Genomic DNA, 12,707 nt, shown 5'->3' on the forward strand with positions numbered 1-12,707 from the left:
TGTGGGAGACGAGATTATAGGAGAGGAGAAGGGACATGGAAGTCCTCCTGGAAAAAATACCCATATGAACACATTTGTAGCACAGTAAGCATGAGTGCTCTCAGTCGAATGGCTGCAACAAACGAGTGTATGTGAGAGGGGCCAGAAAGAGAAGGGAACTGGTGGTGAGGAGGATGCAGCAAACAGAGAAGAAGGGGGATGAACTGAGACTAGAGCTGCTTGAGAAGTGTCCATCCCCAAAGACAAATATAAATGCCTCTCTTCATTTCTGTGAAAATTCAGCACAGAAAATATCAACATTTTTAACAGTATACTTCAATGCAAACCTTGACATCAGTTAGCATATACTCATTTCCTGAGAAAATACAACAATGACCCACAGAAGGCAGAGCTTCTGTACAAAAATTGGCTTGGTCAAAAAATAAAACCACTTTTGCATTGAAATAATTACCAGATTTTTCAAGTGGCTTCAGGACAGAGACTTGAAATTTGCTTGTGCATTGGGAAGGGTGATGAGCTGGAGCTTGCAGAAGATGTCATGAAAGGCAGAAAGCTAAAGCAATGTTGAAAGAGGAGGAGATTTGCTCAAAGCATGGGACTAGGAAGACTACAGCAGAGATATGTGGCAAAAGAAAGAGGGAATTACTATAATCAAGGCCAGAGCTGACCAAAAAGAAAGAAAATACATCATAGGTAGAAGAAAAATTCAATGAGAACTAATTTAAAGAAGAGTGTGGCTAGGGATGACCTAAACAAAACAAGAAGAAGAAAAGATAACACATGAAATCTAGAGGAAGGGAAACAGAACAAAAGAGACTTAAATAGCAGCAAAGAAAGAAAAATGTTAAGAGGGAGGAAAAAACAACAGTTCTGATTCTCCTTTCCTTTGCATCATTTGCAGTAATACAAAATTGATGGAGTAGATCCATATCTGTTGGAGATTCTTCTTGGCAAATGTGGACCAGTGGTTTTATTGGATTTAGAGGAGTTTCACAAAGTAAAAGCCATCCAAGCTGATTTTTGGGAACAGAAGGAAAGATGGGATGGTAGCAGGAGACCACAAGCAGGATCTCTTTGACCGCAGGAACTTCTTACTGTTCAATAAGACCCAAAAAGGCAGGAAAGTCGTATCTAATCCTGAGTACTACATTTAATTTACCAAATGTATTCTTCAGCCTATTTCCTTGGGAAGCTACAGATCACGTTGCCACATATAGGCTAGGTGGAGAAATGCAGATATGAATATGCACTGTACATGAAAAAGATAAATTCTAGTCTCTTAAATATCATACACCACCTAAGAAGGTTAAGGTTGTCATGACTAGCTGAGTGTTTCACATATCCCTTTTAACAAGCTATTTCTAGAGGCAACTGTTAGAACGAACTGCTTACTGCTTAGTTTTGGTGGGGAAAATATTTTTAACTGATTTGTTTTAAAACAAAAGTATAAGATATTTAGGAGTAATGAATAATGTATTAAATTTATGCCACCTGGTCCATTTTAACATTAAAACCTTGCCCTTCCTTCAACACATGCTAGGAAGAATTCTGTTGTCATTACCCTTTCAATGACATCCAGACAACTCGCACAGTAACATTAATAAAAAGAGACACATTTAGTTGTACCTACCTTTGCACACTCTTGTCCAATTAAATTTGACTCAGTGTCTTCTCGATTTTTAATAACTACACAGCTGTTAGCAAGAACTTAACCACTGACCAAACCCTACTTACACTATTAACCATGGACAGATGTAGTAAAAAAAATGGGCAGTATTTTAACCTACTGATGCCTGCTATATTAACAGTGCTGTTGTTTTTATTTTGAAAACTCAGCTCCTCTTCATCTCCCGACTACAACAAAATCTCAACAAACAATTCACTAGCATAATCTTCACAAATAAAATATACATACATACGTATATATATATATGGTGGATCCTATTAGGAATATTTCATCTTGTCAGTAGTTCATACAATGGAGTCGATGCTTCAGCAATATGCTTCAGCAATATATTTAAAGAAATTTCTCTTACTTGGAAACAAAATTAGAACAAAAGGCATAAGGATGGTTTCCAAGGGGCAGGTTGATTGAACTAATGTATTAGCCGCCTTCTTCCTCCATATTTCTTAGCTGTCTCACACCCATGAAGGTTAATGGGAGATAGTTTCATATTTCCTTATATACATACCTACAGAAGAGCACTAGCATTATTATCAGATTTTATTCCTCTCTGATACATCCTAGTGACTCATTTATAGATCAAGAAGTAATACTTATAATTCTACTGATGAAAATCTGCACCAAATGCCAAAATATGTCACAGCCCACCAATGAATCTGGTTTGGATTATTGCTTTTGGGAATTCCTTATTTCACAGATGAAAAATGAGCCTTAGTCCAGTTTTTGTTTTCAGCCTCCTTTGAGCTGCATCAGAAGCAAAAGGTCACTCCTCTTCTGTACACAACTTTTATTAGGATTTTTGCCATTTATATTTAAAAATATCTACCTTTCTGTGGATGGATGTTGCAGGGAAAAAACTGGCAGATTTTAGTGTATATTCCACATGGAAACCATATAGGACCTTGAAAACAGGAACTAAACACACTTGTCCCCTAATACAAGATGTGTGCTCAGATTTAGTCACCAAGTGCCAAGATTCAACTCTTCAGAAGAAACAACTGAGCCTGTGGCAGGATACAGAAACTCATAAATCTGGAGTGACAGAAGGAAGCAGATTACTTTTTAGAAGTACATTTTGAAAGTAGTTTCTCCCCCCACCTGTTCTCAGGTGCATTTCCCTCACATCTCTTGGGGAAAGCAACTCGATACCTCCTAGCTTTGAATGGACTTTACTTAATCTACCATACAACGGCATTTTGGAAACCCAGCAGTCTTTGACTGTTCATCATAAATATCCTGAGGTTAATTTCCCCAGAATTGTTAGCACCAGCATCTGGTGTTACACACGTGGGTGGGATATATTTACTCAATAAAATATAATTATTTATGTAGGCATTGATAAATCACACAATTTTTAAAGCCCGGAGTCATAGGCCAAAGATTTACCTTTAAAGTTACACATACTAGGATGCAAGCTTTCCATCTCTGCTAGAAGTCATCAGAGGCAACTGGACTGATTGATGGTTGATGTCAGGATGAATCTTTTTGATCCATCACATGGTGCTATCTGTTTCTGGTGGACCTTTCATTACTCTTGGGGTTGTTTAATACTTAAGCAGATACAGCCAAATGTTTGCTCAAAAACATCAGCTACCTGAGTGCTCTGCTTCCCAAACGCTGCCCAAGCAAGGATGGATAATGGGGAATACAAATAGCAAAAATTGCTTTGGGACACACGGGCTACGCTGGAAACTGGCGTGAAAAATATGAAGGCAGAAGCTGGGAAATCTGCTGGGGTTTAGCTGCTTTCCTCTGGGGTTTGAATTCTCCGGTATCACACTAAATGTACCTGCTGCCAGCCGTAAGGTAGAAGCAAAAAGGGTGGTAACATGCTGACAGTTGTTTTGACTCTATTTTGCTTGTGTCCCCAAATATGCTTATTCAGGTATTCTTGGCTGCTCTTCTGCAAAGCTCCATGTGACTTGAGAAAGAAAATTCGCCTTGCTTATATAAGTGTCCAAGTTGATGAGACAGACTCAAATGACACTTTCACTTCTCGCTAATGATCCCTTGGGCTCCCTGGCTTCTTCCACACCCTCTAACTCTCCACCCCCCTTCTCCAGTATTACCCCAGCTCTCATTATGGCTCCTGCAGCTTTCTGATGACTCCTCCTCTTCCACAGAGTCTCACACACACTCCGGTCACCACTTTGCAGATTTTGTGTGTCCTGACGATGACAGTTACTGACATGCCTATTCTTGCCTGTTTGTCTAGTGGCCTTCTCAGCTGACACAACCAAAACACAAATGCACATTTCCAGAATGTTGGGAGCTGCTGAAAGAGCAGATAAGGTGAACAACAGCATCCAAGACACAAACATGGGGGTGCAGAGAGAGCAGAGGGAAGGCAGTGCTCATGCAAGACTTGGGACAGCCTGAAATCTTCTTTGAATCTCCTGTGTGTGTACATTTCCTTGAAAAACACTGTTCGCCAGTTTTACATAGTTGCATCTTATCCCTTCTTCCTTCTATTGTGCAAGAAGTGGACCTGGTGGGCTCCAAGGAGAGAACCTGCTTGGTGGTAGAAGTACAATATACAAAGCTTGAGGACACAGACCTCTACTGTGGTTTGAAAATTAAAAATCTAAAACGTAAAATGTTGCAACTTGGGCTTGTAACACCATCTCCCCAAACTTGCTTTTATTTCCAGCAAGCAGATCCAACCCAGTATTTGCAATTAGAAGGCACACAATATTTTAAAATTCCAATTAATTTATATTAATCATCAGGTGCAATACAAATACTACATTTCCCTCCAAGGAGATTAACCTTTATGCACAGAGTGGATGTCTTCAGTGGCCTCCATGAATAAGAGCATGCTTGTCATTAAATGCAAAAATAATTACTTGATTCAGGGCAGCAAGTCTCGCTGCAACTCTCGAGTTGTACATTTCTCTGAGGATAGACAGTAAAAAACATGAAAATGGGGCTTCAGTAGTTCTAGATTTGTACATAATTTGAAAAGAAAATAAGGAGGTAGCTGGAAAAATGCTATCATATGTCATCAGTGTTCCATTTTCATTCCTTTATTGGCACAAGAAATCTTAATGAATGCGCCTCGTTCCTTTGGGGTAAAGCAACCCTTAATCACTCTGTAAAAAGTTTCATGGTCTTGAACCCCCCTGGTGTAATGCTTCATGCCTTTTAAAAGAGTCAGAGTCTTGATCTAGCTTCCCTCAGTGACAATCCAATCACATCAGGCAGAAATGCAAATCTCATCTAAAGACCTACTTTGGCTGTCTGAGCTCCTGAGATGTAAAATTGTAATCCACTTTTACCTAGGCCTTATAGATGCCTAGCTATTTTGCTATTACTTGTGATTTTACCACAAGGGACAGTGATAGTTCTCCATATCCATTTCATTTAAACAAAGAGAAAATCTGACACGTTACCATAAACCTCTTTCAAGCCTCGTTGTGACCTGCTGAGAAATTTGTAGTGATGGAGATGTATCAGTATTGGGTGAGACAGGACTTTATGGCTACTTTTACACTAATAAATTAAATGTGCCCAGGAACATTTTCTGGCACTGAGGAAAAATGCAAAAGTTCATCTTGCTCCATGTTATTAAACTTCTTCATACCCTGCACTGACCACAGACTTCCAGCTGGAATAGTCACTTGCCTGTTAAACTCCTCTACAGTTGGCCAGCTGATGGATTCCCACAGGGTGGGCTACCAGTTCTCCTACACAGGTGGCCACATACACTCCCTCTTATGCTCCTTGATTAGAGATCACGGTGTTCAGGTAGTAACACTCAGTAATTAACTCTAGGAAATGTTTTTATATAGAAACAAAGCCCTCATGGTGAAGGTACAATCCAAATAGCAGCCCCATCTCACACGTTTATACATTATACATCACAGTTATCTCTTTTGGGAGTTTTTTGTTCTGCTTTCTTGGCTGCAAACACCAAACTAAAGGCAACACTAGCAAAAAAGGGAAAAAAAAAACCCAACAAACAAACAAAGCTAATCAGAATTAAACATTTATCATATGCATTTACTTTGTTCTTAATGTTAAAAAAATAGGCAGAAAAGAAAACAATTGATGTGGATAGACACAATTTGCAGGCACACATAGAAAATTATTTTACCTAACTGTAGGACTACAGCCATAGCTACTAAGTATTAGGTAGCCACATGGGTCACAATGACTCTATGTTACTTAGGGTCTGCCACTTAGTAAAGTGACTCAGGACAGGAAATATCCGTGAATAGACTAAGCTTCATATATACCTGTAGTCACTTCTGTTCCCCACCCAAACCATCCTCCCCATCCCAAATCTCTCTCTTGCACATCTGCCAGGCCAGGATCCATACTAAATGGCCCTTCATTCCTCTCACCTTTCTCCTCCCTCTAGAACATCTATTCCTATCCAGGTTGTATTGGTGGTGCTCAGGACAACTTTCTAGTGGTAGGGAGAGAGACTCTTGTGGAAGAATATTTTGAGGTGGAAATACTAAGAAGTTATGCATTGCTCACATTCCTCATAACCTGATTTCTTTATTTCTTGCCCTGCTGCAGAGACATGTCTCTGTCAGTATGGTTCTGGTAATATGTCAATTTATCAACAGACTTTGGCTGTTAAAGATCGAAATGGTGGTGAATGAGATTTAATGAGGTTTTCTTGGAACCTGACCAGTTTGAGAATCTACAGATTTTAACCTGATGGAGGTTTACCAGCACTTTGCCAGAACATCTCTTCAAGGAACTGTCCTACACTAACTTGTAGGAAAGGCATCTAGGGAGGGACAAACCTCTTATTTCCAAGAATGTGGCATTTCCAGATTTCTGTGTGTCAGTCATGGGCCATGTTAAAACAGAAGAAGTATCCATTAAGGCTTCCTGAGATGTTGAAACAGAATAAAAGGAGGGGTTCCAGATGTATCTGACTTTTTCAGAGAAAACTTTCCCCTGAGTTTAACCAAAGCAGGCCACTCCAGTTCTCATCCAAACCATGCTGAGCAGCTCTGCTGCCAGGCACTCAAATTCTCATAGGAAGACAGGACTGGAAGGTCCTCTCAGATCACCAGGTCAAGCTCCCTGCTAACATGGGCTGGTCCTTCACAAACTAATCAAGCTCCATCTCACAGACTGCCGGTTTTGCGGTAGTCAGTCTTGCTGGAATGTCCTCCTAAACAAGCTCACTGTGCTGACAGTCAAAAACCTCCTTTCCAATCCCAGCCTAAATGTTCCTAAAGTGATTTATACTCCTTCGTTATGGGATGAGCAGTATCTTGAGATAGTAAACTACTCTTATTTCATGCCTAGCTCTGCATTCCCCTCATCAACTTCATATTCCCATAGTGTGCTTTTCCCAGCAGTGCTTCATCTTCCTTGAGCATCGTTAATGGGGTGCATTGCATATCCAGTATCGCAGATCGCTGTGCCACAGCACTGATACTCTCCTTTCTCCTCTGTAATTACCTTTCCTGATATGTATTAGAATCTCATTTACTTTTTAATGGGTGCAATATATTGGCGCATTGGTACATTGTACTGGCTCTGTAAGCCAGAGTGATACGAACTTTTGGATATCTACAGCTGAGTTTTCCTCCCAAGACTTCAGGGACTGAAATAGGAACTTTTGGGGTCTATTTAATCTGATGTTAAAATACAGACATTAAATGTCTTTTTGGGTAAGATATTTTATGACTTCACAGGCTCCATTAACCAGATCTGGCTACAAAGGCGTCTCCATGCAATTATCTCAGATGTAGATGTCCACAGTGAGTGATACGTATACTTTTATTATCCTCTCAAACGTTTTCTGTTGATAAGCTACTTGTTCATAACATAAATTCTTAAATAGGGCTGAGTGCATGGCCTTACACTTTGTATTTCATAATTCCATGCATCATGCATTAATTCAATGATAATGGTTATGCAATTCTTCCTACAGGATACCCTGATACCCTAGGAATTGGTGATGCTTTCTACTTTTGTGTTGTCAGAAAATGCCATTAATATTTTTCTGAGTGAATAACATTTCCATGGACAGTAGACAAGAAAATGCCTAGGACTGATCCTGAAAGAGTGCTTCCAGCCTTTTAATTCACCTTTCAGGAAAATTCTGAAGATGTCACTTCCCTGGATACAGACCCTACACCTTAGCATGTTTGTGACTCCGGGAAGATGAAATCCACCATGGAAATGCAGCAGTGAATTACCAGCTTGTGGTGGATCGGGGAACGGTGATGGATGTGCTGTGGAGGTACATGGGGATGTAAATCAGGCAGAGGTGAGACAACAGCAGTCCAGAATCTCACGGTGAGTTAATGCATTGCGGCTGTTATATTGAGTTAACACTAACCGGTGCTTTTTGGGTGCCGTCTGTGTCGTATACAGCCGAATTGGAGCATGGGCAGAGACAGTGAGTGCATTTCTGCCCTTCATTTAGTGGCATTCCAGGAAAAGCTGGTAGAAAACAGACTTCATCCAGGTGGTTGGGAGAAGAATGAAAGGGTGGCTTGGCCAGCGTACGTCATGCACACACAATGAGGTTGGGAGGTTGCTCCTTCTGTGATTGAAGTGTCAGTTTTATTCATGCAGGTTGTTAGCGCCCATTACACACAATTGTCCCCTGAGAAGTGGCTGGTGTCACACTCCTCTCTCACATAGGCTGACCCGGCAGAGCAGGGGGCACCGGGAACTGCCTCGCCACCCAAATTCCTCTACATCTTCTTAATAATTCCTGTCCCAGTGATTTTCCTTATTAACCTCAGTAACATAGATGAACATAGGAAATACGTTAAGCCCTTTATAAAGCTTAACAGTAGGCATAATTAATTACTCAGTTAGCAATTTCAGAAGCTCTTTCTTACAAAGGAGTGAGAAACTATTTTATTATCTGTCTCATTTGGCTCTACCTTCCAAAGCAGCTTCAATGACTCTAAAAATGCCTTCTGACAACAGTAGCACAGTCTTATTGTGCAAAAGGCAGTTACACAACACATGATTTTCCAACTGTGCTGTAAAGTTTAGTTCTTCGAAGATGACTCAAACATCAGCTGACCAGCAGCAAACACAGCTTCATGTGGCACTGCACTGGCCCAACACATTTTGAGGATATATGAATACAAACCAAAGAGTTAAGACTTACTAAAATTCCTTTCAACAGCTGGACTGCTCTGTAACATGAAGTTGCCCAGGGCACATACTAACTCTCCTGGCTTTTCTTCCACCATGCCTTCGAATTTATGTCAGTGAGGCTCGGTAAGACCTGCAAACCAAATCGCTGAACACGCCACAGAATCGCAGCAGTTATAACTCTTCCAACACCAGTTTGCAGCCCTTACTTTACAGTAGTTAAAGAGCGGGTCTGTTCCGTAGTGCATAGCCTTGCAGTTGGTAAAGTGACCCCAGACACTACCATAAGTACTGGCATATGTGACAGATAAAGGTATTTAAACTAGATGAGCGTGCAGATCTGCTACACTGGGAAAAATGATACAGGATTTCTTCCGTGCCTTCAGAGACTAAGAAAACATTCAGAGTCCAAATGAGATACCACCTCAGGATAATATTTTTCTTATCTCTTGAAACTTGACTCTTAAAACTCAGAGGAGGAGCAAGGATCTCAGCAAGTTAAAAGAGAAGTTTTGCTTGCACAAAATGCAACTGAGTTACAGGTAAAAGATTTAGCACTTGTATCTTCTTATTTTAAAGGGTTTATGGTGCTTTTCGGCTACCAGAATTTTTGTGCCTGATGATGTTCAGCAAACAAGTGAGTTTATGAATTCAACCCACTCTCACTGAAGAAAGCAAGAATTTGGCTGATGCCAGAGGAATGAGAGGACTTTATCTCTACCTGCTAATCAACATCACGAAATCTTGGTGTAGGGCAGTTGACTCTGGATGAGTCTGATGATTCAGAATCTGTTGTTCTTTTCACACCTATGAATCATTTGAATCATTTCCTTTTTTTTTTTTTTTTTTTGAGTGATCTCCAGACAATAATCATTCCTATTCACCAGTCATTGCTGCATGCTTACAGAACCATTGGCTGAAAAGGATAAAGCTAGCATTTTTGCTTTCAGTTGACCAGTAACTTCAGCTTTTCCAGGCTGACAGAGGTTCTCAACATACGGTTTTACACTTGGGACAGTCTTATTTGAGCGCTGATGGTTAAATATATGTAGATAATGTCAGTGCAATCTCCTCTGAATCAGATTTTATATTTAACAGAAGTTATGCACACTGATGAGTGTTAATATCTCAGGGAATCAGATGTTGCAAATTCACATCTTTCAATAATCCATTAATAATTCAAATGTTAACATTTTCCCCAGAATTTATTAGGTATTATATTCAGATTTCACTACCATGCACAGAATCCATTGCCTGATGGCAGGGGGAGATTAAGTTTCTGGATCTCAGGCTAAACTCTCAAAAAAAGTGTGCAGAAAGTAATGATTTGCCCTACTCTTCTAATCACATTTAGTTCCCAACAAATCTATAGAAATGGGAAGTTAGGGAAAAAAACATAAGTATTCTATCACTTCCTGAGTAATCATAATCTTTGATTTATATAAAAAAACCCTATAGAATATAATTTGCTCTTTCAAACAACATTTTCAGTGCAAATTTAACTGTAAAAATCTAAATTAATGTAAACAAAAAAATGTGCTTTGTTTTTCTACAAGCTCTTTCAAGAACTTTTCTATCCCAGCAGCTGAGAACCAAAAAGTCGGGTACTTAAAAGGAAAACAAACCACTAAAAGCAATCGGTAGCAAAATCCAACATTATAGCAGCATCTACTATTAAACAACTCACTACATAAACAGTAAGCCCATTAGAGTCACAATGTCAAAGATGCTCTGTAAGCTTAACAGGCAAAATGTTTCCACAATGACTGCAAGCCAGCAAAGCGTTCCATAAGATGTCGACAGGGAAATACAATTCAGTCTTAATAGGTTCAGAGCTTATGTAAGCCGTGCTTATGGGATAGTCTATTAAGAAAGCAAGCGAGCAAGTGACATTACTGTAAACACAACCTGCAGCTTCCTAGAACATACAGACTAAAGGCATTCAAAACTCCACTCAAAGACACTGTACTAGCTGTAAAATTCACATGTTCTGGACCAAAAACGAAGGGAAATAAAAATATCTTCCCATACAGTGACAGCTGAGGTGATATTCACTCATGTATAGAAAAGATATCAGGAATCCTTTTAGCCTCATGAATGGCTTAAGAAATAAAAGCATTATAATAATTATTATAAGCATTATTATTATGTGCCTTTCTTCCAGTAAAACATTATAAGTTTTTCTGCAAAAAACCAGTAAGCCTTCATTCCTAATGAGAAATGCAATGCTAGCAATTTTGTATTTGGGATATGAACAAGTTTCTCTGAATGACAACTTGGTTCATTGAATTAAAGCCAGGCAGCAATGTGAGATTTGACGTTTCTGAATATAAAAAAAAAAAAAAAAAAAAGGTACATTTGCACACACCACCAGGAAAGGAAGGAAAAAAAAACGTCTTGAGAACTCACCACCAGGTTTCCTATCACCATGACCAACAAGAAGACGAGAAGGCACAGCGGCTGCCCAGCTACCTCCATGCAGTCCCACATGGTCTCAATCCACTCCCCGCACAAAATTCGGAAAATGATGAGGAACGAGTGGAAGAAATCGTTCATGTGCCACCGCGGCAAATTGCCGGTTGTGCTTATCTTCTTCACATTGTCCATGTAGCTTTTCCCAAAAAGCTGCATTCCTACCACGGCAAAAATAAAGACGATGATTGCCAGCACAAGAGTGAGGTTACCGAGGGCACCCACTGAATTACCAATGATTTTAATGAGCGTATTTAAGGTCGGCCAGGACTTTGCCAATTTGAAGACTCGCAGCTGTGAACAAAACATAAACAAGTGTCAGTTCAGAGAAGCAACAGACATTTCAGCTGATGAATTATTAAAGTGGGTAATGTGAAAGACGTTAAATGCCACAGTGTGTGCAGTACAAGGTGATTTTAGCCATACTTCCTGTTAACCTCACTTCATCTATTAATAAAATATCAGTTGGGCTTCTTGGATGAGAATTAAGTTTTCCAGAGCTATGCCCTGCCTTATTAGATAGACATGCTTTTAGAGGCTCCTTCCTCCAATATCATGGTGGGCGGAGAAGGGGAGCAGGAAATCTCAGGTCTTAGTATTTTCCTTTCCGTTGTTTTTCCTCCTCAAATTAAACAGCCTGGCAGGATCTGGGGGGAAGGGGTTTAGGGTTCGATCCTACAAAGAGAGAAGCAATTCCTGTGTGTTTCAGAGCAAGCCTCAGCCCAGATTCTATTAGCTGTTAGCTCCCAGGGTGAAAATCACCTCTGTGCTGAGGATCACGCTGTCTGTGCACAACCCACGTCCCACTTAAGACCTATTTTAAGGACATAAGCGGCTCCTAGCCCTTGTGCTGTGTTTTCAACTGAAGGTTTAATTTCAGCCCTATCGAAGAGGGATTGCTCAGAAACTGACAGGAGAGTCTCAGGACCTAGCAGCAATGGTGAAAAATTTGCAATTTTGAGCAGGCCAGAGAATTTTGGAAAAAAAAAATTCTTCCGCTCAATGTAACCATAAGGGCTTATTTTCCTGGTCTTTACAAGTTGCGAAGCCATATCATGGCCAGAATGATCAGCTTGGACATCCTAGTACATGAAGTGCAACACAAATGTCAGGCTGGCAAGGAAACTACTTTTCTGTTCCAATATGTCGACAGTCTCTCATTAATGGAATACCACTATCCCATGCATAACAAAGGAGCTGACAGCTAAGGAGTTCCCGTGAAAGACAGATGCTATGTTATGCTGATCAGCTCTAGAAAAAAAAAAAAAATTACTCTGTGAATAATTCAAAGACATTTTCTTTTGACAACATTTAAAAGAACGATGGCATGTTTATAACATAATTTAAGGAATAACACCATCTGAAATGACAAGTTACTGGCTCTTACATTTCTTGGGCTATCAATTATCTGTCGACTATGCTAACAGGTGTACAGGTATAAAATGGCAGATTTTTACTA

The 12,707-nt window shown here is 39.9% G+C and overlaps 1 protein-coding gene across 1 annotated transcript in view; it reads right to left on the reverse strand.

The window, feature by feature from the left end:
- Window positions 1-12,707, reverse strand: part of LOC141471274 (sodium channel protein type 5 subunit alpha-like) — a 217,763-nt gene that overhangs the window by 84,338 nt on the left and 120,718 nt on the right. The window contains exon 16 of the mRNA XM_074157715.1: window positions 11,186-11,542. Within this exon, the coding sequence (XP_074013816.1) occupies window positions 11,186-11,542 (357 nt within the window). The remainder of the gene's footprint in view (window positions 1-11,185; window positions 11,543-12,707) is intronic.

The sequence above is a fragment of the Numenius arquata genome, chromosome 12 (genome assembly GCF_964106895.1).
Source record: "Numenius arquata chromosome 12, bNumArq3.hap1.1, whole genome shotgun sequence".
NCBI lineage: Eukaryota > Metazoa > Chordata > Aves > Charadriiformes > Scolopacidae > Numenius > Numenius arquata.